The sequence below is a fragment of the Primulina tabacum genome, chromosome 16 (genome assembly GCF_025594145.1).
Source record: "Primulina tabacum isolate GXHZ01 chromosome 16, ASM2559414v2, whole genome shotgun sequence".
Taxonomy (NCBI): domain Eukaryota; kingdom Viridiplantae; phylum Streptophyta; class Magnoliopsida; order Lamiales; family Gesneriaceae; genus Primulina; species Primulina tabacum.
The window spans coordinates 23,618,107-23,645,228 of NC_134565.1; the positions used below are offsets into that span (position 1 = coordinate 23,618,107).

General features: G+C 36.4%; 1 protein-coding gene, 1 long non-coding RNA gene and 1 other non-coding gene across 3 annotated transcripts; 2 read left to right on the forward strand and 1 right to left on the reverse strand.

Moving 5' to 3' along the window:
* Window positions 1-577: 577 nt before the first annotated feature.
* On the reverse strand, window positions 578-3,154 carry LOC142528421 (uncharacterized). Its single transcript, XM_075633470.1, has one exon. It carries the CDS (start codon window positions 3,152-3,154, stop codon window positions 578-580), a length of 2,577 nt encoding a protein of 858 aa, XP_075489585.1.
* Window positions 3,155-5,069: 1,915 nt separating this feature from the next.
* On the forward strand, window positions 5,070-26,816 carry LOC142529182 (uncharacterized). The gene is made up of 5 exons (XR_012815847.1): window positions 5,070-5,346; window positions 25,133-25,426; window positions 25,534-25,635; window positions 25,735-26,000; window positions 26,099-26,816. It is a non-coding gene; the product is annotated as an uncharacterized LOC142529182 (long non-coding RNA).
* On the forward strand, window positions 5,482-5,573 carry LOC142530231 (small nucleolar RNA SNORD96 family). Its single transcript, XR_012816072.1, has one exon. It is a non-coding gene; the product is annotated as a small nucleolar RNA SNORD96 family (small nucleolar RNA).
* Window positions 26,817-27,122: the final 306 nt, after the last annotated feature.

Below are 27,122 nucleotides of genomic sequence, written 5' to 3' on the forward strand. Positions count from 1 at the left end.
ATAAATCCACAACTTTTCCCCCGGCTCCGGCTTTACCAAAACAGGTAACTCGGATAAGTGTTTTTTCAAGTCTTGGAAAGCTTGCTCGCACCCTTTATTCCAACCAAACTTCTGGGCCTTTCTGAGGACTTGGAAAAAGGGATAACTCCGGTGAGCAGATCGAGAGATGAATCGGGACAAAGCAGCAATCCTCCCGGTCAATTTCTGTACATCCCGAGTAGATTGAGGGGAGGGCATGTCAATCACAGCTTTTATCTTTTCCGGGTTGACTTCAATTCCTCTGTCTGTAACCATGAAACCCAGAAACTTTCCACTCTTGACCCCGAACACACATTTGGCCGGGTTGAGCTTAATCTCATACTTTTCCAATGTGGCAAAAGTCTCTGTCAAATCATCAATAAAAAAAGACATTTCTCGAGTCTTAATCAAGATATCATCCACATATACCTCAATATTCCTGCCTATCTGCTTTTGGAAGACTTGATTCATGAGGCGTTGGTATGTGGCCCCGGCATTTTTCAATCCAAACGGCATGACCACATAGCAAAAGGTACCCCCAGAAGTGATGAAACTGGCCTTATCTTGATCTTCTCGGGCCAAGGGGATTTAGTGATAACCCTTGATATGCATCCATGAAACTTAGTAACTCAAAGCCGAAAGTTGAATCTACCAACTGATCGATTCGAGGAAGCGGATAACAATCCTTCGGGCAAGCTTTGTTCAGATCCCGGAAATCTACACACATCCTCCACTTCCCTGTGGCTTTAGGGACAAGGACCACATTAGAGAGCCATGTGGGAAATTGGACTTCCCTGATGTGGCCGGCTCCCAACATTTCCTTCACCTGCCCTTCTATGATTTTGTCTTTTTCGGGCCCGAAGTGCCTCTTCTTCTGTTTTATAGGTCGAGATCCGGGGATGATGTTTAGTTTGTGCTCGGCTACTTTGGGTGATATTCCCACAAGTTCCTGTTGGGACCATGCAAAAATGGAGATATTAGTTTTTAAACAGGCTAGGAGTTTTACCCGGGTGGAGTCTTCCAGGTCTCGGGCCACTCGGATACTTTTTCCTGGTTTTATTTCGACCACCTCTTGCTCGTCCTCTGCCACAAAATTTACTTCATTTCCCTCTACCTCCTTTGCTCCCTGGGCCATTTTCTTTCCCCTGTCCTCCCTTCTCGCCCTTTTCTGGTCTACTCGGATTGTTTCACCATAGCATTTCCGGGATGAGGGTTGGTCTCCTTTAACCTCTCCCACCTGCCCTCGTATCGGGAACTTGATCTTCTGGTGATAAGTGGAGGCTACAGCTCTCATCTCGTTCATAGCTGGCCTTCCAAGGATTACATTATACGAAGATGGGGCATCTACTATGGTGAAAACTGTCATAACTGTCTTCCTCAAATCTCCACTTCCAAGTGTTAGGGGTAAAATGATTTCCCCTTCAGGGTATACAGCATGACCGGCAAAGCCGAACAGAGCCGTCGCAACTACGTCCAGCGGATATTCATGTAAATCCATCTGGACCAGGGCTTCCTTGAAAATAACATTAACAGAACTCCCATTATCCACAAAAACTCTCAACACATCATAATTAGCGACCCGGGCCTGAATAACCAGAGCATCATTATGAGGTAGGCTGACTCCTCTGAGGTCTTCCGGGCCAAAACTAATAACCGGCTCACTTCGATTTCTCCCATCAACTTCTAAACACACTCTTGTACCCCTAGCTTTCTTGGCTCGGTTGGAGTCACCATCGGTAGATCCTCCCGAAATCATTTTGATCACTCCCCGGATAGGGGGAAGGTCTTCTCGTTCCACTTGTCTGCTTTTTTCTTCCCGAGAGTTCCCTTCTGTTTTCCTGCTTCCACTGGGGATAGCCGATCTCCTAGGAACATTCGGTCCAGGTCGCCGTGATACCCAGGGCGGCGACCTGGGCTCCTCCCGAGTAGGGCGAGATTCCGGCTCAGCATGCTTCTTAAATCCCTTCCTTAGGGATCGGCATTCATTCGTGTTGTGGGAGCATTCTTTATGTAGGGTGCAATATCTGACCTTCTCTGATCGGACCGGTCGGGGTGTGATACTAGGGAGTGGGGCCACATCCGAACTGCATTCTTGAACTTCCATACCCCGGGCATTTCTCAAGGGAACATGAGAAAGATGCCCGGCACCATTCCTCTTGTTATTTCTTTCCTCAGGTCTGACAGCCCGGTCTCCCCTTGCTCTCTTCAATGCTTCTCTCTTCTGGTGCTGGGCTTCTTCCATATTGATGTACTTTTCTGCCCGGGATAAAAGATCTTCGAAATCTCCGGGTAGTTTTTTGGTGAGGGAGCGGAAGAAATCCCCTTCTAGCAATCCTTGCGTGAAGGCAGTAGTTTTCGTTTCGGGAGCGCAAGCAGGCACGTCTAAGGCTACTCGGTTGAATCTTTTGATATAAGCCCTTAGAGTTTCCTCCGGGCGCTGCTTTACCTCGAATAGGCTAAAGGCGGTTCTTTTATATTTCTTACTACTGCTGAACTGATGTAAGAACACCTTCTGAAAATCTTCGAAAGAAAGAATACTCTGAGGAGCTAAACCCTCAAACCACCTTTGAGCCGAGTCAATCAGAGTGGTTAGAAATACTCTGCATTTAATTTGGTCCCCATAACAATGCAACATAGCCATGTTTTCAAAACGAGCGAGATGCTCTTCGGGGTCAGAACTCCCATCGTAGTCCTTGATTTTAGCCGACTTGAAATGCCCGGGTAATGGTTCTCGAACAATGATGTCAGAAAATGGGCAACCTTTTGCAACCGGAGCGTTGCCTTTAGAACCAACATGCCCTTCTAACACTTTCACTTTTTTCCTTAATTCTTCCAATTCTTCCGCAACAGTGGGAGAATTAGAACCCACGCTCGATTCCCCCTCCTCTTCCCTTCTTTCTTCCCTTCGCGGCTGTTCATGTTGTTGCTCGGGATGACTGGCATGGTGAGAAGTGGCCTTCTTTGCCGTGGCCATTTTAACAGCATCAGTTATAATCTTCTGTAACTCCTCGGTGGTTAAATGAATGGTAGGCTGAGGACCATTAGGGGGAGGACCATCAGCACCAGAGATACGAGTGTTGCTTTCTCCTTGAACATGAGTGTTGTTTTGATTTGCTGTTCTTCTGGTAGGAGCCATATCAACGTCTTAGAACTCAGAATTTCCCACAGACGGCGCCAATGATGCAACCCGGACGAAACGGACGAGTCGGGTCAGAAACTCTGCCGGGTAAACTATCAGGATATTGAAGGAAATAGGAGTTTAGACGCCGGGCTTGGATCGTAACTTCTCGAGCTCCTTGGAGGATCTGTGAATAAGAAAATAATCACGTGAATGGGCGCCGGAGGGGAGTCCGGCGTGGTCACTTCGATGCTTAAGTCAGCAGGGTACTCAAGCAATAAAACCAATGTAGCCAAGTGATGGCTGTGATGATTGATGTGTAGTAAATGAGAGTATTAAATGTGAATCAATATCTCAAAGATCGTAAATGCAAGTGAAGGACCTGATATTTATAGTAGAGGATACAATGATGACCTCGTTCTTCGTGTGAGCATTAATTATAATAGGGTGGCTGATTATACCCCATTGTTCTGACATGTCAAATCGCACACTTGTCACATCCAGGCCACTTGATTCATTGACCACTTGTAATAATGTCAGAGATAAATCGGCTATAAACACTGTTGATCGGCGGCATTAAATACTTCACTCATATCGAAGTGATCAGGGTGAGATATTCCTTGGGATTCCTTATAAGAACATAAATGTATAACTTCTCAGAGAGGTTCTGCTTCGGGTGATCTCGTGGCCTGGCCTCTGATTGACCGGCCCTTCCGTGGGTTCTTCCAGCCACTTTCTCGTTATCCTGGGTAATTTCATGACTCGGGTGCCGATCCGTCCGATTACTTTATTGGTCTGGTCAGAACCTTTTATTCTCCTGACCCGGGCATTTAACCATGGATATTATCCATGACCCGGGATATCTCGGGGCATCATCAATGTACATTCACTTTAGAAATCAACTAGCAATATTTAATATCATCGTCGCCTCAATTATATAGACTGTTTTTCCTTTTTAACGTCTTTGAAGAAATTCATTGCAAATATAATTATACTAACGACTTTCTTGTTTTATCTTTATTTAATGATTGTTTATGTAAATATAAAGTTGTGTTTTCGACAAGGTTCTAAAAAGCATGGCAAAAACTTGTGTGAGACGGTCTCACAGGTCGTATTTTGTGAGACAGATCTCTTATTTGGGTCATCTATGAAAAATTATTACTTTTTATGCTAAGAGTATTACTTTTTATTGTGAATATCAGTAGGGTTGACCGTCTCACATATAAAAATTCGTGAGACCGTCTCACAAGAGACCTACTCAAAAAACATTATGCGATAGGCGGGCGGTCACCCACAACCTAGCGCCTAGGTATTTAAGTGGTCGTGTAGACTGTACGGTGTCTAGACGGTTTTTAGAAAAATATATTAATTAATTATAAAAATATAAAATATTTTATAATATACAAAATTAATCAAAATATGTATAAATGTGATCGACATTTTCATTATTATTTTTTCAACCATGCTTGCTAATAATATACATAAACTTTTTATGTGCATGTATTTCAAAAAAAAAATATGCATAAATTTGTTCAATCGATTTTTTTTTAAAATATTAATGCTTTTAAATTTAATTTTTTTTAAAAAATAAACTGTTTTGACAGTTTGTTACCCACCTAGACGGTCGAATTTTCAAACATCTCCTAGAGCCATTGATTATAAAAAAATCGAGCCGATGGATGACCGTCTAGACAACAGCCTAGGCTGTCTTAGACGCCTCCTTTTAGAACAGTGATTTTCAATATCAAGATTCTGTTATATTGATTTTTCAAGTTAAAGTGAATCCTACGATTGATGAAATAGTATTAAATTAACAAATAAATACAATTCTAATATTAATGGTGAAACCCTAATTTTTCAAGCCTAAGTTGGGCTGTGTCAGAGTCAGGCCCGGCCGATTTCTACAATATGAGAAAAACAATATCCACCGTAGATCAATATCTAAAGGCCAAAATTAATCAAACAATATCCTTATATATTCGCCCAAGCAGCTCTGCAAATTAGGGTTTCTCCCACGACCCAACAGTTCATTTGACCAAAAGTTCGTTCTCTCGGCGATTCGCAGAAAATTGAGGCGAGCTTTATCAAATGTTCGTACGACTCAAGCGAGCAAATAATCGTCGTATAATGAGCCCGTCCTTTGTTGAGATCTCATTGAGTTCTCCGAAGATCTGTCGTGCGTTCTCATATCCTATCGCCTTGTGTAGCAGGTTCTGCTGTTATCTCTTGGGATTGCCATGAGAAATATATTTTTTCTATCATTCTTTTTCAACTCTGGAGATCAATTATATGAATGATTGTTCGATCTCTTCCGTTTTTTTTTTTAATTTATGGGCATTTTTTGGTGACCTGTGAAGAAAATTTTGAAAAAATAACACCATCTTTCGGGACTGAATGGCTCTTCGAGCCTTGATGTTTTTCTGCAATTCTGAGGTCAATTGTTGCATTTTTTTCGGTTGAAATCTTACTGACTAAAGAAAGATGATTTGGAAATTAGTGCTCATTGACGAATATGTGAGCACAAAATCATAAGTTATATTTAATATCTTGGTTGGGCCAATCTCGTCTTCCCAAGATCAAAATATTTTGATGGTTGAAGAGCAATAATCTTGTATTTCAAGTCTCTTGTCTTTCAGCAAATCACAAAATCGAGTATTTAGATGTAAAAATACAAACTACTGTCATTCATAATTTGGTTCTGTTAGAAAATATTTAGGATAATAACATCGTATTCACGATAAAAAATAATTTTTTTGTCATAAAAAATAAGAGTATGTCTCTTGTGGGATGGACTAATGAATCTTTATATGTGAGACGGACAATCCTATCGATATTCACAATAAAAAGGAATAATTTTTTATGGATGATCCAAATAAAAGATTAAGTTCATGAAATATGAAGCGTGAAAGTCACAAAAGTTTAAGTTTTTGCCAACAGCCTTATGCTTGCAATATTTTGTGAAATCGAGCTTTTGCAATTGGGAAGCTAAGGAACATTAATAAAATATTTATGATATGAACCAGTGACACTAAGTATAATATTTTTGAAATCAAATCAAACAACTGTTAAAGTATTTTGATAAAATAAGACATTAAAGATGCATATATGTTTAATTATAATATCTTTTTATATGAAAGTTATCACATAAGGTTATTGAACTGATGAAATAATTATTTCAAACATATTATTAATTCTATATTAAATATAATTAGTATGATTGAAGTTAGTATAAACGTAACTTTATTGTTACTACTGATATTTATAATATTTCAATTAATACATATTATTAGTTATCATTATAATACTATTAATATATTAATATTATATTATTAAGTTATAGAAGTTTGTGATATATCTATCATATAATATAAAGGTGAAATAAAAGAATGACTAGATCTTCTGGAAAAATCTCTTCCAGCAATCTTTGGTAATTATTCTTCCAAATTATTTGAAAAAACTCCTCTTTTTGCTATACATATTCCAGCACCTGAATCAATATAAGCAGCAAAATATTCTGCTTTATATTGTTCGTACAACATTCCTATTGGAATGTATATCGAGAATGGGCTTGTGGTCATTGGATTTTCCACATCCTATCGTCCGTCATAAACTCCATTCCATACTCTAGACGTTTCCAAGGTTTGTGTTACTCGAGAAACTTGAGAAACTCTAGTCCAAGAATCAATTGATCTGATTCTTTCCCTGGAATTCCTTTGATATGAATTTCCAATTCTCCGATCTTAATCATTCATTGTTAAGTTCCTATCATATGTTGTTCTAAATAGTATATGGTATTACAAGAAAATTGATTCATTTGTTTTGTAATATAAAATACTATTTCTACTTCCTTCCACCCTTCTGAGCATCTAAGCTTTCCTATTGTAGGAAATTTTTTTGGCTCCTGTTGGGTTTCTTAGACATGTGTTTTTTCGCACCTGTAACTTGTAATTCTATCTCCTTGAAAAGATAGTATTATTTTGTATTTGTATATCTGTTTCCTGAATTAATGGAAACTCAACTCTTTCTGGATAAATTGCATGAGCTATTTTTCCGAATATCTCAGGTATTTCAATGAACTCATTTCTAATAAACAATTATGAATGATGTGTATCAGATAGAGCATATAAAATTTGATAGGTAATAGAATATGACATATTACCCTCTTTCAGTAGTCTTTGCTCCTTGAAATTATGATGTAAAGTCAAGGCTCGACTGAAATCTCGATCTGCCAGGTTGTAAGCAATTCTCGGATAGATTACTCCTACATTCTTTCCTGCGCAGAGGTTTTCTGAGATAGTTCCTAGTACTGAATCTTGAAGGTTCCTCATTCGTTAATCGCATATAGCAATATCAATGGGTGAATCTATTACTTCTTTGAAAGTAGCTTTTATCATAATTTGGATTGCTCTTATATGAATCCAGGACATGGTCATTGCTACTTCTATCTTGAGTTTTTGTAACTCCTCCTAAATTTCTTCAGAAGGAATTAATTGCATCCCCATTCTATTTCCTGTAAGTTCAATTAGGATTGTCATTTCCCTTCTAGAAACTTTATAGATTAGATGATGATTTCTGTTTCTTAGGCCAAGACTTTCTAAGAACTTTTCTATTTGTCCTGCAGAGAATCCTTGATATCTCTATAGACTAGGATTTTCTCTCATAATGCTTTGGACCATATTATGAGATATTCTTGTCTGGCTAAAGAATCCAAACAAATATTCACGTGTTTGTGTCGAAACACCTCTTCTTTAGTCAAATTCCGATTCTGTTCCATCAGATTCTCCCTGACTCAAAATTTCTTCTTCTTCTTCATATATACTTTCATCTGAGGCAATATCCTCAAATTGGTATACCTGAATAAGATCTTGGTAATAAAATCCTTTTCAATATCCGGGGTTGGATCAAAGCGTTTAATTCCTCTTTTTTATTTTCTGGACAGTTGGTTGAGATATGACCTCTTGCTCCACATGTCCAGCAATTACAATTCTTGAAACTTTCATTAACTAGAGTCTGAGCTCTTCTGAAAGTTTTCTTCGTAGGTGTTCTTCCTTTACTCCGAGATGTACTCGATGCTTGGGATGATATCCTGCTTCTTGATGGTCCACTTCTTTGTCCAGATTTGTAAGATCTGGCCTTTTGTCTAGACCAAACTGTTCTTGGTTTCCAAGAACTTTTTCCTCTTCAAGCATAAAGATGAGTCCTAAAACTTTTCCTCTTATGCTTCTGTGGTTTACTTCCAATAATTGTTGGAAGATCAACAACACAAAGGAGTACGTTTGTTAATACCCCTTAATCGTTTGTAATTCTTTTGCAATGCTGCAAATGACACCATTCTGCCAATTTTTCTTTTAGAAAAGAGGCTCTTCGTGCTAATGTATCTGGATTGTCAGAGACATATTCTCTTATTAGCATTTCTCTCCAGGGACTTGGCATCTTGGCAAAGAAGAGCTGCATTGCTATATCCTCTTCGACCTCCGAATTCCATCTATATTTTGTGAATAACATAATGTATTCATCCACTAAACATATGTCATGTAATTCAAGACTATACAAAGCTGGAGTACATTTCTTTTTCTTCTCTGTTTCTTGACTGTTGAAATAGTATACTCCTATGAATTGTGCTTTAAACAGGGTAGTCATTCTTCTGGCTATCTCGCTAAGAGATTCTCCGGCTAGGACTGACTCTTTGGTTTCTACCGAAGTCATGTCCCAAGCAATTTTAACTGATCACATTAGACTAATTTCCAGAAGTTTAATGCATCTTTCTCTATTGAGATCTAGTGTTCCTACTGCGATTCTCATAGCAGATGTACAATCGTCTATGAGATCTTCTCTGTTTTTGAAATCTAATACATATATGTTAAGCATAACCCCATAAGGATGTATAAGTTCCAGAATAGATTTTCCATAGGGTGTTTGGTGAAAGGAATTTGACTCTTCCTTGACCTTGTTCCCGCTGGGTGCGATTCTCCACCAGTGTAAAAGTCTGGTTGGGATTCTCTCATATTTGTATTCTGAGAGCCCACACTTTCTCTTGGTGGTTCCTGCGAAGATGACCAGGTTATGGTAGGTTGTTCGCCCTAAGTTGTATTCATCTTCAGATCTACAACATTGATTGTACAAGTTCTTCTAGATCCTCTAGACCAATCCTTTCTAAAATTGTCATCAGATTAATTTCTTTTCTGAGACTGTCTTGATTAGATTGATCATTTTTTTTCTTCAGTTAAATGTTTTGACATCGCTTTGGCCTTCTCTCTTTGATCTAATAGGGGTTCAGTACCAAAGGATGGTGGTAACCTTCATTCTGAAGTTCTCTTACTAGACCTTGGTTGTTGTTCTAGGATTTGAATTCTTGTTCGAATATTCTTTAATATTCCAAGAATTTCTTCCTGGTTTTCAAGGATTTTCTCCATATTCTGTTGTACATAATACAACATATTGCCATTATTTTGTACCGTCTTTTGAATTTCTCTAAGATCTCCCAAGAGCTTAGAGGAATCTGGTACTATTTCTAAGAACATGTTATTTTGAATCATAAGTGTAGAACCCGTAAACCAGACTACGTATAAGCCATGCATAATTACTATTATTTAAATTAAAATGATTTTATGCATGAGGATTTAAATTCTTTTCTTTAAAGTTAATTATTTTAAGCAGTAGTTTAATTGTTATCTTTTCAGTTAATTAAGTGAGGCCGGACTGGAGTTGGAGTTTTGAGATAAAATTTAATATTAAGAAAACATTCTCAGAATTTATTTTAGCTAACTAATAAGTTAATTTAAGGTAAAAGAATGTTTAAGGAATTATTGAAGTAACTTGAGGTAAGTAGGAAATAAGTTCATTTAGGTTCCATAATTAATGTGTTAATTCACTAAATTATTTAATGGATAGATAAGACTCTAAAGATTTAAAATACACTAACTAAGCAATATTTTTCCTCCACTTAATAGCATAATTTCGGCCACCTCATAGATGATTTAATATTTCTTTGGCAACTCACCACCTTTGACTCTTGCCTTATTATTTCTTAGAATGATAACCCCTTCATTTTTAATCACCATTAATTAATAATCAATCATTATCCTTGCCTTGTTTTGACATGGAAGAATCGGTCATGCCCTCAATTATCCCTCCAAACAAAAAAATCTTTTGGATATCAAACCAAGTCCTCATCTAACAAATTCAAAGAGAGCAAGACTTGGTCATGCCATTTAAATCCCTTCTATATTGCAACTCCCCTTCATTTCTCCTAACCATTTCCCCCTCTCCCTTGCACCGAAATTCAGAGAGAATTCAGAGTAAAAATCGAGAGTGAGCTAGGGAAAAATAAGAGAGAAAATCGAGTAGAAGCAAGAAAGTGAAGAGCACTTCGTCTCCTCCGCGCCGCGTCGTTGTTTCGTTCGTTTTTCTTTCAAAACGAACCAGGGCATGTTTATATTTTCATTCACTCCTCAATAAAGACATATACTGAAATTTTTACATCACATGTTCATTATTTTAATCATCAAAACCAAAAATCTTTTCAGCACCGTTCGAAAATGCATGCACAGAATTTTCTGGTTTCTTTCATATTTCACGGTTTCGGCTATTTTGTTGTTTCAGGAGGGTGGCTCGATCCTAGGCTCCCAAGACGGCACCTAGACATGTACTAGGGTGTATTAGGACCATGTTGGTTCATTAGTTCAAGCCCCATGCATGCTGGAATTCAGAAATTGACAGCAACTCATCCCTAATGTCACTTTGTGTTCGATTTTCTTGTTTGCTGTCAAAGGAGGATGATTCTGATCTTGGCTGCCCTAGGGGCTATAGCCATGGTTAGAACCCTTCCTTGACATGTCTAGGACGTGACCAAGATACCCTTTCATGGCTTGGTTCACGTCCCAATTGGTTTCAAAAATAAACAAGAACAGCCCCTTCGGTTTTGGAAAAATTCTGGTTGTTGTGTGTGTGTGTTGTGTTTCGAAATCATGGTGTGGTGTGGGTCTTGGTTGGCTCTTTAGCCCTTAGCCACGGTCCATACCATACCCCTTGATGTCTAGATCATGCCATGGTCAACCAAATGGCCATTGGAATGATCCATGACAGCAAACAACAGCAACGTCCCTCACGTGCCAGTTTGTTGCTCTCGGTTGGGAGTGTGGTCACGTTTCTGGTGTGGGTTGAATTGTGGCTGGCCTAGGGCCCTTAGCCATGGTTCAAACCATACCTTAAGATGTTGGAAAGAGGCTCTGGTCGGTGGTTCAAGCCCCAATGGCTATTAGCCTCGCAAACAACGCAAAGGAACGCAAGCGCTGCTGCTGTATTTGTTTGACAGCAACTTTGTGCTTCGGTTCGGAGGCTCATTTGAGTTCTTGGTTGGCTTTTAGTCTATGGCCTTGGACTGGACAGTACCTCATCGAGTTAAGAAGGTCGTGTTTTTGGCCGTTTGTGATTCGGTTAAGTTTAGAGGTCGTACGAGAATTTACGGTGCGATGTGCCAAAATGACTCTCGAAAGAGCGTTTCTTGTTTTTGGCCTCCATTCACCAAATTTTGACTTGTACAATTTTAGGAGCATTATTTCATCATTTTAGGTGTATTTTAATCATGACTAAATGATAGTTCGGTGTTGGTTCGGGTTGGCACGGAGTCATGATTAAATACTAAGGCATTGGGCGTAATTGTCTCGTTTTTGGATTCAATTACGAAGTTTTGGTCAAGTTAAAATCATTTGCATATTTTTCATGTAAGATTTAGGTCGCAGCGAGCCTGAGAACGATCCAACCCATTCGGTAAAATTAATACAGGATATTTAATTATGTTATTTAATTATATTACGTGCAAAAATATAAAATATTCATTTTTGAGATTTATGCGATATTGCTTGTGGCCACTTCATTATCATGGGATTATTACTTCACCCGGTGGTCACTTACCGGTTCAGTTCAGTTCATTTATTGGTACGAATATCCAGTCCAAGGGCTGTGATGATCTCTACCGCCCAGTATATTGTGGTTTAGTCTGATCAGGCGATCCAGTTCAGTTCAGTTCAGGGGCCACTTGCGTAGAACATATTCTTAACATAAAATTATGACATTTTATTTTATGACAGGGCTCGATTGAGCAAACATTTCACTTATGATTTTCAGTCAATTATGCACGTATTATAATTACTCATGACACGATATTTTACGTTACGCCAAACTCATGATATTTTTATCATGCATGCAATTTTATTATTATTACTTGTTATTTATGATATATGCATGCTGGGTCTTTAGACTCACTAGACTTGATTGTTGTACGCACTGATGAGGTCGGGACCGAGGGCGGGACCAGTGAGTCATCTTGGGTCGGCAGTAGTAGGAACCCGAGGACCTCATTTTCAGCAATTACTATTTTATTTCAAACTCAGTTTTTATCTGTTGCTGAATTATTTTAAATTGTTATTTTGCAAACAATAATTATTTCTGCTGTGCTATTCTGAACATTAAACTCTATTTATCAGTTTATTTTACGAATGAGGCATATTACTTATTTTAAAAGAAAATTTTAAATTTTTCCGCAAATTTTTAGGTACGAATTTCGGGCCTCTACAATAAGTTTATCTTAGGACTTTGATATGTTCTTTCTTGATATCTAACGTTAGTTAGATCTTCCTGTTGCAAATATTCCAGTGTTCTGGAATAAATCTCGTAAATACTTAATATCGAACCTAGGTTCCGATTCATGTTAATTGAGAAAATTCTCCTCCTCAAGCATTTAATTACTTGTTAATAATAAATTTGTATGTTTGAAATAATTTTACCTAAGCTCTGATACCATTTTCACCCAGGAAAAATCAACCATTTAATTTATCAATTATAAGGGCAAATAAGGGTATTTTTGTCTTTTTAACTGCTTTTTAGATAGTGGAACTAAAGTTTTTTAGTGTATGTAGTAAATTTAAAGTTTAGTTTGGTTTGAGTATTTTTTCACAATTTATCCTAAAAGTAATTAGATCTTGTCACGGTTCAGGTTTGACCCAGACCAGAATCGAAAATAGTCATTCGTCAACAGGCCGCTTAATCTGGTAAACGAGTTTCATTCACAATTGTGACAGCATATGTAGGTCGGTTACTGATTTCGGATCTAAAACCTGTCAAATAGTGAATGGGTAATATTTTTTAAGAATTTAAATTGATGAAGCATGTGCAAGACTATATATATATATATATATATATAACCAGGGACGGATTCAGGAATAAAAGTTGGGGGGGTTTGAAGTCAATATGATAAGTTATATATTATTAAAAAAAATTTACATTATATCGTTCAACGAAGTTGTGCCCTACGAGATTTTAAAACATAAAATTCATCAATAATAGAATTTACATCAATATGTTTAGCTAAATCTCGTTCAATATAGAGTGTCAAACAATCGGCAAGAAAGTCATCCTCTATTTTATTGCGAAGTGTCGTCTTCACATGCTTCATTGCTGAAAAGCCCGCTCAGTAGTGGCAGTAGACACAGGTAATGTCAAAACAAGATGAATCAATCTAGTCAACATAACATAAACACTTGACCGTCCACTCTCGGTCAATTGCTGACACAACTCAAAAAGTGTAGAAACCTTTAAATTCTGCATCACATCAAGTTTATAATGTATCAATTCATACTCCAAAGCAACAATTTCTTGATCTGTGAAATCTCCAGGATAAAACTTCTTCGCAAGCTTGCAAATATCATCACTGTTAAATGAGTCAAATGAATTTTTAGGATCTAAAGCTGTACTAAGAGAAAGAAGTTCCACCGATGACTCATTGAACCGAGTATTTAACTCCATCAAAATGAAATCTATTGCTGCATTAAAAACATCAAAGTGGTAATGATGTTCTATTGTAGTTTGCCGACAGGAACGTCCAATCTTATATAGGCAATCAAGGTCAGGTACATCAATTTCATTTCTTGAGAAAAAAACTTTAACTTCCTGAAGAAATTCATTCCACCCACATTCTCTAAATTCTTGAAGACAAGTTTTGGTAGCAGTGACAAATGTGATAGCAGTCAAAATGTCTTGAGATTTTCTTTGAAGAATTTGACAAAGAGTATATGTTGTTCTCATAATTTTATGCATTAAGTGCAAAATAAACACAAATTCAAAGCTTGTCATGTTTCTGTAAATCCCCCGAACTTCAGCCTTAACTCTTCCATTTGGAGAATAATCACTGAGAACTTCAAAAACTTTGCAAGTTGCAGTGTACATACCTATCAAGCTTTTTACCGAATCATAGTGAGAACTCCAACGAAAAGCTCCTGCTCGTTGCAAATTACCAATCTGGTTTGCACCACTTCCAGAATCACGTTCTCCAATTGACAACATATACCCAATTTCATTTCTCTGTGCAGTATGTAATTCAGCAATGCGCTTAGTAGAAGAAGTGACAATATTAACAATATTGTCCAAATGAGAAAAGAATTCCCAAATAGCACTAACATCCTTAGCTGCAGAAACCAATGTCAGTTGTAAACGATGTGCAAAACAGTGGACATAGTATGCATAGGGACAATCTTTGAGAAATAATGCTTGAAGTCCATTCCACGCTCCACGCATATTGCTAGCACCATCATATCCTTGGCCTCTGATTTTCTTAACATGGAGATCATGATGAACAAGAACATTTGATATCTCATTTTTCAAATTCATTGAGGTAGTGTCACTAACACTTTTGATGGCAAAAAATCTTTCTGTCAAAATCCCATGATTTTTCACAAACCTCAATATAATGGCCATTTGCTCTCGTTTAGATATATCTCGAGCTTCATCAACAAGAATACAGAAGTATTAATCTCCAACTTCTTCACGAACCATCTGTCGTACTCTATTGGCCATAATATGTAAAATCTCTTTCTGAATTTCTGGAGCGATATATTGGGCATTTTTTGGAGCATTCTCAAGCACAACTTCATCAATTTCTATATTCATTTTTGCAAAAGCCTTCACCAATTAAAGAAAATTTCCACGATTAGATGAAGATAGAGATTCATCGTTACATCTAAAAGCACAACCTTGAAGTGCTAGCCAACGAACAGCTACAATTGAGGTGCTCAAACGCAGACGAATTTTCTCTTTTTCCTCTTTAGATTGTGCATGCATCACTTTATCAATATGTTGTGAGGGCCTCATCAAATTTTCAGCCCTTTTCTCACACATAGTATGAGGTGAAGAAGCTGCAGAACCAATATGGGCAAGAAAAGCACATGTTTTTCCTTGGTTTACCCTTTTCCAATTGTCAAATCCTTCATTGACCAATGCCGAGATATTAGATGAATTAACATCATTCAGGAAAAGAAAACAATAGAAACAATATGCCTTATTTGTTGAAGGCGAATACTCCAACCAATAAAATTTCTGAAACCATTTTTTCTGAAAACGACGATTCTGGCTTCCAAATTTTGTACCTGGATACTCCAACATATCTGGTTGATAAGGCCCCATATTTAGATATGAACGTCTTATCTCATCTCGTACATTAACATGATATTCACATATCTGTTTTCTTTTTCCTGGATCTCGTTCAATAAAAGTAGACGAAGACTGATGATCGTCTCTAGGAGAGGAACATGAAGGAATTTGGATATTGGGAAATAGAAGACTTTCACTGGATTGATGTTGCATTGTAAGGACCGTAGGAATTAAAGTATCTTCACTAGCTTGACGATCTCTCTTCTTAAAGAAAGATGATATCAATGTTTTTCCTTTCTTTGCAGCAGATTGATATTCCATTTTGAAATAGTTCAATTTATAATCCTAAACAAGAATAAAATAATTATTAACCAAATAAACAAGTAATAGTCACTCAACAACTCAACAACAAACAATCAAGAAACCACAAATCACACACAGAGAAGCTATAAAAAACAAAATAAAAAATGTATAGCCGATTCTTACCTGGATTGTTGCCTTGCCGATGAGCAATTCGATTTCTTCGGGAGTCCGCAATTCTATTCTGTCGCTAAAGGGCTTGGGACTTGGGAGAGAAATTTTGTAGAATTGAGGTGGGGCGGATCAGAGGATAAATTTGGTCTCATCCTTGTAAATGGACGGGACTTGATTGGACTAAGACATTGATGTACGACGGTTTTTGAAACAACCGTCGCTATTAGCGACGGTTTTTCAAAAAACAGTCGCTAATAGCGACTGTTATTAGCGACTGTTTGAATAAACCGTCACTAGTAGCGACGGTGCAATTAAAACCGTCGCCGATCCAGATCGGCGGCGGTTTTACTAAAACCGTCGCCGATCCAGATCGGCGGCGGTTTTACTAAAACCGTCGCAAATAATAGCGACGGTTTTTGAAAAACCGTCGCTAAATTATTAAAAAAGTAGCCCTAGAATACATCCGTCTCTGTATATAACAAATATCGAGAAGTTATGTTGAGTTCAATTTTAAATTGAGCGATGCATAATTGATAATTTATTTAATTAATGATTTAGGTGATGCATGCTATGTGTTTAAATGAATTTAAATTAATATATATTATTTTTTATGCAATTTAAATTTTTTCTCGAGTTTTAGTTTTTAGGCGAATATTCGATGCCTAACCGGGAAAAGAGACCGGAGACGAATGGTGTGCTAAAAATTTAATGTTGTATTTTTAATTTAAGCCAAGAAATTAGGTAATTTAAAGAATTTATGAATTTTAGCATTTAAGGGACAAATTTAATTTATTGAGTGAAAGAAAAGATTTTAAGCATTTTAATTAGTAAATGTTGAAAAGTAGGGGATTTAAATCCTTTCACTTGGGATACAATATTTTAATAATATTTTGTCTTAATTAATTAAATTGGGTAATATTTAATTAATTGGAGAAATATAGGATTTTAAGAACTTTTATATTGTCATATTTAAAAAATTGGGGAACTTTATTATTATTTATGGTATTCAAGAACTTTGGGAATTAACCTAAAACACCTAGCTAATATTTTTAATAAATAAGAGGAGAGTCCTACCCTAATAAACACTCAACACACGCCCATCAAAAACTTTGTATTGATCTTGAAAGTGTTTTATTTATGTCATTCAAGAATGATACAAACGTTAAATGCAAGAATATGATAATTTGGAAAAGTTCTTTACGGTTTCTGACATTTAAACGGTCATATTTACGTTGCTGCCGACTTTTCTCAACCACTACTGTTTTTTATCTTTGTTGATTTGGGTTCTGCTGATTTAGGTATGCTGAATTTAGCTCTGCCGATTTCATCTTTTTGATTATATCTCTTGATTCACTGATTTCTATGCCAAGTGATGAACATGAAAGTTGTAGTACTTTTTCTTAGATTTTTATAGAATCAAAAATCACTTGATTTAGAGTTTTTATGAGATAAATATATTCGAATTACAAGACTGTTTGCAAGCTGAAACTTTTTCTCCATGATGTGCAGAACCAACAACTCAATCATGGTTCTTCACCATATTATGATCCGATATAGGCATATACTGTAGATGATGATTTGTAGATCATTGTCTTAGCATTTGTAATGCATACTGAATCGTTCCATTTCGATAATCGAGTTGAGAGAAACCACAAACATATCAGAACTGGTCATGTCAACCATATGGTCATGTCAAGGTGGTGATTGTTTCTGTTTCATCCAGCTGAATCTTGCGATCACCAGTTTGCCTAGATAACATCCGAATTCATCGAGCTGGTCTGAAATATTTGAGTTTTATGTTCATCTTTTTTGGTTGTTTGTCATTTGAATCGCTGAACAATGAGATATGCTCAAAACAATCAGTTGTGACAGATTCACAGCTTGACAAAATTTGAGTTCCACATATTGCTATGTATGATCTTCATCCTGCATATGTGGGGCATCCTTAAACCCATATCAGGTTGCATCCTCTAGAATCACTTCATTTGTTTTCATTCAACACTTTAATATCATTTTCAAACTTTTTTATATTATCCAGCTCTTGATCTGGTTTTCTCTAATTTTGCCCAATTTTCATAATTAGCCCAAATTAATGAAAAATAAAATTGAAATCAAATTAAAACACGTGAACTACAACGTAGTTTGGTCCAACATACCTACGTTTACGGGACGACGCTCAGACATCAAATAAATCCACTAAACCTCAAATGTTCACTCATACAAAGACTTAAACAATTAAAATACTCCTTTTTTAATGACACATTTATTATAAACACATTTAATAGATTCCATCTGATGAGCACCACTCATGTTCAAGATCTGTCAACTCGAAATCTATTCTAAACAGTGGATTGTTCTTTTTCGAGTACGTCACCTTCTTCTACCGAGAAATGAATCACAAGACTTGAATGTATTGTGTACAACGAGCAAACTAAACTCTAAAAAAAAAGAATATCGTGGTACTATCAAAACCTTGTAGCAGTAGATGTCGCAACTCACAATGAACTGTAGGCGTTTTCCTCTCTTTCAAGTCATATCCAACAACTCATACCTCTAATAATAATATATACTATATGCAAGAAATATCGTTATCTTCAAAGAACTCACCTCCTGCTCCCGAATAATTTCTAAATGTATGTAGTGCATAACATCAACGGCCAACAATCTGAAAGATTTGGCAATAAAAACTCATCAGCCTCTCTTGACCAAATATGGTCATGCTGGACAATCTTCAAAATGAATCAAAACTCAAATATATAAAGAATTGCGTATGTTCCAAGATAGAATAAATCTCTCCAAATCTTGCATATTAACTTCAAAGATACCAAATCTCAAAACGTACATAAACAAATATCTTCTTCAATTATCTTCATATCTCCAATATCTCAAACCATTATTTTTCAATTTTATTGACTAAATAAATCACATAAATGAAGCTAACAAAAATACCATCTAACACTAAGAGACAAATTTTTTATTTTCAAAAATACATTTAAACCAAATTGTACAATGAAATAAATTAAATTGCGTCAAATTTGTTTGAGCTTACATCCATTAATTGAGACTCTGCACCTTTAGGATTAATAGGAATTTCGCTCTCTTCTCACTTTATAACGAAAGATATTACTGTAAAACAGTAGGATGACGAAGCATCTCAACTCTTTCATGTACAAATAAAATGAATAATATTACTTTCTCAACAAATAACATAATATATGTTGAAAAAAGAGAAAAATATCACAAGTCCAAGCGTGAAACCTTCCTTGTGATTTTTTTTTTGTCTACTCTTCTGGTATCTACGATGTTCTTGAATTTCATCACGCAAAAACCTAAAAGTTGCATATCCTCAAGCATACTAAATTTTTTTTCCAAAATTGTCCAAGTACAAGAAAGTAAACCTAAGTATACCAAAATCGCTAATATGAAAAATAACACAATTACAAAAAACAAAATAAAAAACCTAAAAAAATCAACATCGATTTCAAGTTCATATGGTCCATCAAATAAAATAGCTTATCTATGATGATATTCCTCTTAACATATTTCGTTCTCTTGAAAATGAAGTTAGAACACAAGTTTAAACCAATGTTAATCGGTTGCTCGACGCTAGACAAACCTATAACGTTAGAGAATTCACTAGAAGTGAATGACACCATTATATTACATTCAAAACAAAAGTTGCATGTCTCTACTTCAAATCGTTTAAGCATTGCATCAACTCTTGAGGTTCTTATACAAAACTTTGGGATCTTCAACCAACGCGCAAGAGGTGAAATCTCTATCTTCTTTAATTGTTTTTCACCCAGTTTGGGAACCAATTGTTCCATGAATGATATGATGAATTATGTCGGGGAACACCTTGAGTAAGCTTCTTTTCCACTTAGTCCAACGTCATCATCATTAACATCAGTCTTTTTTTTAATCCTTGTCGTTTCTGATTCACAAAAAACATAATTAGCAATGAATTCAGCAAATAATTCCACAAATAAGTTAATAGGAAATCCAATTCAAATTGACCCTTAAATTGGAGCAACACCGTAGAATTAGGTATTTTAACCTTCAATATGAGTACTTAATTAATAATCTTTATTAAAAATTTTAATATAAAAAACATTTAGAGAGCCATTAATTAACTAAACTACACGTATAAAAACCATAATGTTATGAACAAAACAGTGCAAAATTAACCAAGAACAATGAATTCAAGTCTCGCCATAATTTCGAATAAGACAGTATAAAATGGGTATTTTAACTTAACACTCATCACTACATTCAAAATCTGTCAACTAAAGTAAATCACAAAGTAACATATTAATCTACACAATGCATTCAAAATCACTACCACAATATAAGAGATTAAGCAATTATCAGAACAAATTTACCCTAAATTGTATTTAATCAATCATATTACCATGTTCGAGCTTCTTCGCGCAACCGGTGTCAAGCTAAGTCTCACTGCTCTCGCATTTGATTGCTGTCGTAGGTCTCTATCGGTCGGAGGTGGGGGAGCCGATGGTTTATGTCGAGGGAGAGGGAATGGTTTTGGTAGGGGGAACCGATGGTTTTCGTCGGGGGATTATTGTTCTCTCCGCTACGAGACGATGGTTTAGTTGGGAGTGGTAATTATTTTCTCATGGTTTAAGAGTATTTTAAAATATGCCTGTTAATTATAAAACCGCAATAACGTAAACTAGGCCATGAAGGAAGTTGAAATTATAGTTGAGGTGTTGACAAGTACCAACAATTCACAAAATATATTACACAGGACCGAATCCTTGTTAAAACATGGGCAGAGAGACTGATCTGATCTTACAAACACATTACTTAAGCACTCTGACATGTTAGTCGTCATCACCCCATGACGTCAACCATCATCATGAGATAGACTCAGTTTCACCTTTGAAATTCCCACCAAATAAATGTGCACCGAAATGTTTTTATCCTTGATGGCCTCTATCATGGCTTCTAACTTAGGAATTTGATGTTGAGTACCCACTTCCCAGTATAAAATTTCAACTGCACATATTTGACTTATTATTAAAATTTGGCCATGCATTTCACAAATGTGGAGGTTGAAAATGGAGTGAGTAGATTCTCAACTACTCACATAGTTCTTTTTACTTATCAGAAATTCGACACACTGGTTGAACAAAAACAACATGTTAGTAGAGATTCTCCAAGAATAATATAAGGTCTAAAATACGATAGCGTAATCCAACTGCATGCAAATTTAGGAAAAATAGAAAATGTCTAATTAGATTATTTAAATACATGATTTAAATGTGGTAGGCATGTTTATATGTTTAAAATATTAGAATGCATAAAACTTTGTTTTTAAATGTTATTCGAGACGCGATCGAGGAACGAAGACTGGGAACCATAAAGGAATTTTATTAAATGATTACTTTTAATTATTTAATATATGGTATATTTTATAGGAAATTTTCGAAAATAGTCTCTTTTGAGGTGTTTTATACACCGAGTCGTATTTTAAACTGATAATCGATTGTTGACGAAAATAAGGACTTTTTGGAGGCTCGATTAATATTTTCAAAGACTTTCCTAAACAAAATATTTTACCTACATTATAATGGGCATAATAAACCTATTATACTAAGGTTATTGAGTCCTAAATTTCTATCCAATTATTTATATCAAAACTTGATCTCCCAAGCCATGCCCCGAAAACTCCTAAAACTCACGCACACAATATAGAATCATAGGGCTTCTCCCCTAGCAAACGAACACCACACACACACTCACGTTTGGAAGTGCTTTCACGTGAGTTTGAAGGAAAAATCGCATCAAGGCTCCCCCGTCTCTCCGCCAACGTTCTTTGCATCAAGAATTGAATTTCGAGCGTGAAACACGCAAAAGCACACCTTATTCTTTTTTTGTTCATTGTTCATACTATATTATGTGTCAATATACATGTTTGCATGAAAAATATGACACCCTCTTATTTATTTTCGTTTTTATTGATTATACATGGAAAATCATGGTTTTTCTTGCATGTTTTTTGATGGTTCTTGTTAAAGGACAAGGGGCTGCCAGGCTAGGGTTCTTAGAGAGACATTTTACAGTAGGTTTAAGGGTCCATAGAGACATGGTCAGGGGCTGGACAGGAGGGGAAGAGAGGTGAACAAAAGCTAGGGCTTTCATGGGTTGTGGGCATGTTTTTGGGTTCTAAAAGGACACAGCTGCGTGCTGAATTTGGATCACGTCCAGTGTCCTCATAGGGTTAAGTCATGGTCCTAGATGGGTTGAGGTAAGGCTTGTGCGAGGAGAAGGGCGGTAGGATCTTGAGGTTGGTCACGTGAGGCTTGAAGGGCGCGATCTTGAGGGCTGCAATTGCATGCAGGCTAGCTAGGGCTGGTCCAATAGAGTCCTAAGGGTTCAGTCTATGTCCTAGGATGGTTGAATATGGTCTGGACATGTTGGTTAAAGTGTAGGCTCGAAGGACTTGAAGTTGGTTAGGTTTAGGGTTTTCGAACAAGGGCCAAAATCTTCAGTAGGTATCTAGGCTTTTCCAAGGGCCTAAAATGGCTTGAATTGGATTTAAAAAGGGTTGGTTAGGTTAAAGTTTGGTTAAGTTTTGAGTTGATTCGGATTAAAATCGGGACTTCGGTTCAAGTTTTAAAAGAAATATGAATTTAGTCGAGGAGCTTAAGTTTACGTCTAAGAAATGTTTATGAGTGTATTTTAAGGTGTTATGGTAAGTTTGGATGGATTCGAATCGTGGTTTTAAGGTCCAAGGGTTAATTGAGAAAGTTAGGGTTTCAGGAGCAAAACGGTCATTCTACACCTGAAAAATGTTAGGAGTCCTGGCAGTGTACTGAATGTTGTAACGAATGTTAAAGTGTTTATTTTATGTAATTTTATGATGGAAAATGATAAATGCTTAAAGATGTGTTGCATGCTTGGTTTAAAAGAAAAATGATATGTATGCATTAATTTTTATAAGTGATGAATATGATGAAAGGTTTTGAAGGAGGTTATTTGATTGTGATTAATACGAACACGAATACGATTACATAATGACACGATGACATGTAAGGCCAAGACTTAGTTGACGGGTGAGAGTGTCGCTGATGTCCCCGTCGCCTAGTACCATGGTATTACGTAAGATTGATCAATCGACAAACAGCTGATACGAAGTCACAATTAATTATATGAATTCAATAAAGGGAAACATATGTGTATATGATGAAAATAAAAGTATATGATGAAAGAAAGATTTTAAAGTTTATGCATGTTCATGGTAAAACTATTTTATTAAAAGTATTTTACTGAGTTGGACGATTTTGGTTTAGGCCTTCATATGAGGTTGACTCTGATTCGACAAACAAAGAGTTGCATAACTTGATCAAATATGGATGGAGAAGACATATTATTTTATGGGAGCTTCTGAAAATACTAACGGCTAGGAATATTAAACAAAGTGATATGATGTGCCTAAATAAACAGATCCCTATAATTTTGTGTAAGTTGGAGAATATATTTCCACCCAGTTTCTTCGACTCCATGGAACATCTATGTATTTATCTTCCTTACGAAGCTCGCATTGCAGGACCAGTGCAATTTAGATGGATGTATCCTTTTGAAAGGTTTCTACGCAAGTTGAAGAACACAGTACGTAACAAGGCACGAGTTGAGGGATCCATATGCAATGTGTACTTGGTTAGAGAGGCATCTATATTTTTTAAGCATTATTTCAGTGATTCATTAGTGACTAATGAAAGCAAAATTAGGCAGGGAGAATTTCATGAAGTGAACGATCAAAATTCAGATCTTTTAAGCATATTTCGAAATCTTGATAGAACGATTGGTGGTGCAAAATATAGATGGCTTGACAATGAAGAATATCATGTTGTTGCTATATATGTTCTACTAATTCTGGGGTTCAAGTTCACGGTCATTCAAATAAGGGTGAATGTACAAAATTTTATGGTCACCTTGACGAGATAATTGAGGTTCAGTACTTAGGTTTGCCACTAAAACAAACCATAATTTTTAAATGTTCTTGGTTTGATACTCATCCTATATTAGAGACACGCGTACACAAGAATTATGACATTATTGATGTTAATCAGAGAAGAAGATTAGGTTTTTACGAACCATTTGTGTTGCTACACAAGCTTCACAAGTTGTGTACTTAACTTACCCACCAATGAAAAAGAAAATTCAAATTGGCTGCTTTTGAGAAGTTTAAGAAGAAGAGCGTATGTTACAAATATGGAATCAAGTGCAAATGCATTTGATGCAACAACAGACGCTTATCAAAACAACGAAAGCCAAAACAGGCAACCGAAACTCAATTTTTGTTGACATCGCAAGATCTGGTCGATGTCACGGTTCTTTACGATATTGATCTTGATGTGAACAGCAGTGACAGTGACATAAATGATGTTCGAGTTTCAAGCAAAGATGCGTTGAACAAAGACAGTGACAATGATTAGAGTTATGAAGTCCTTTTTCTTTATCTCCTTGTTTTCAGTCAACATATATTGTATATCTTAGTGTAATATAATGATGTACTCATTTGGTTACTTATGTTTAATTTATTTAACATAATATTTGAGATGTAAATATTTCATTTTCTGAACTGCCATATAAGTTTGATGTTTATAATAAGCATATATTTTGGCATGTAGTTTGTTACTTTCCATTTATAGTTATATAGCACATATGGCTTCACAGCAGACTGGCAGCTCAAATGCGGATAACCGCATTATTATCTCAGTACAAAATGGCGTGTAAGTTGTTGTATTATGTCAGATAAATTATTAAAATAATTTTTTATGTTAGTAAATATGTTGGTGATTGATACTTTCTTTTAAGAATTATTGCAATTATGTGTAACAGATTTACTCTGGATAATGGAAAGGTGTCGAGATACATGACTTCTAGATTCACATTACAGACCTGCCTTAGTGGTCATTCGTGGAAGTATATCACACCTGAGCAGAGACAGTTGTATTGGGAGGAGTTCGTCCAAAGCACTATAATATTGAAACTTTACTTTTTAATTTTTTACTTATTAACTTTTGTTAAGTTTAAGTGGCCAATGTTTTTAAATGTTAATTAATTTTTTTTCAGAAAAATATAGGTGGACCGAAGGAGATGACGAGGCGATCAAAGATTTATGGCTCAGACGGTGTGGTAACCTTTACCGCCACACCAATACATCTGTGGAGAATTTCTGGGCTGCATCCTCATACAGTGAGCGAGGAACAATGGGCGACTTGGAATGCTGTTTGGGAAAATGAAGATTGGAAGGCGAGGGCTTCCAAGAACAAGGAAAACAGAAACAGGGAGCCCACAAGCCCAGGGACTAACACGACAAAGCATATTGCAGGCTCGAGGTCATATGCTGAGCATGGAGATACTCTGGTATATAACTTATTTATTTTCAACGTTAGATATTTTGACATCGTATAATTATATTTATTACAATAATTAATTATATGAATGTTATTGTTATTCAATTTTGAATGTAGCATTGACAGCATGGACGAGACCCTACGTCATGGGAGTTGTACGTCAACACACATAGGTATGAAGATGGGACGTTCGTTGACGAGCGATCATGGCGTGTGAATGTAAGTTTCATTTTCAAAATTTATTTAAGTAATCGAATGTAATAGTTTTTAAAATTTTTTAATTCAAATAAATAATAGAATTTATATTATACCCTACAGGAAGCTATGGAGACATATATCGCCGAGTCGTTGACCCCATACGAGGATGAGACCATTCTGGAAGTTCCTAGTATACATGAGGTCAACACAATGCTCAAGTTGGTGACAGGTGGGCCGAAAAAAGGGCTGATGTATAGTTGTGGATCGATGACTTCCACGATTTATCCTGAGGAGATAGTTCTCCATGTATGTCATGGGAGTTGTACGTCCACACACATAGGCATGCAGATGAGACGTTCGTTGATGAGCGATCACGGCGTGAGAATGTAAGTTTCATTTCAAAATTTATTTAATTAATCAGTTGTAAAATTTTTTAAAATACTTTAATTCAAACAAATAATAGAAATTATATTATACCCCAAAGGAAATTATGGAGACATATATCGCTGAATCGTTGACCCCATATGAGGATGAGATCATTCTGAAAGCTCCTAGTACACATGAGGTCAACACAATGTTCAAGTTGGTGACAGGTGGGCCGAAAAAAGGGCGGATGTATGATTGTGGATCGATGGCATCCACGATTTATCCTAAGGAGATGATTCCATGTCAACGTGGAGGTTCTAGTAGGACTGGGGGTTTGATGACAGCTATGAGTCAGGAGACCCAGAAATTGTGGCATGATTTGACAACAGAAAAAGCACGGTCGGACGTACTAGCGAGGGAGTTCGAGGAGTCGAAGAAGGAGAACGAGTTGTAGAATACTCAAATGTCCTCTTTGGAAGAGCAAGTACGTCTACTAGTCACTTGCATGTCTCAAGGAGCACCTATGCAGCCACCCCTTCACCCATACGACAGAGCCTCCCATCCCCACAGCTTCTCCCAGAGCGGCCCCTTCACAGCAGGAGGATCACAGATCGACCGCTTCACAGCAGATACGTCACACAGCAGCCGCTTTGTCACCAGACCTTCACACGACCGTAGATCGTTGGATGGACATGGTTTGTAACACCCTTCTTCTATGCTTGACATGACTAATGGTACTTACACTTATAATTAAAATAGAGTTTGATAGACATAACTATATCTAGAACAACAAAAAATTATGGGCACTAATTTGATGGTTTATAAAATTTTTGACATGATATCCCTATATTTTGGACGATTCATAACCCAAGCAACAGTTACAATCATATAACATATATTCCACAACTTAGTTATATGAACATAATCACATCTACATCAACATGATCACAAGATAGACATTTCGTCCACAGTTTTTCTCAATCCATTCTATGTATGAACACACACCTTCATTGTTATACATATAGACATAGAAAACATAATACTTGTTTCAAACCCTACCATAAAATCAACTATAATACATATATGCGTAAGCCTTGAGGATAGCATGTTCAGGTTGTTGTCGAGGTAAGACACTTTACAAG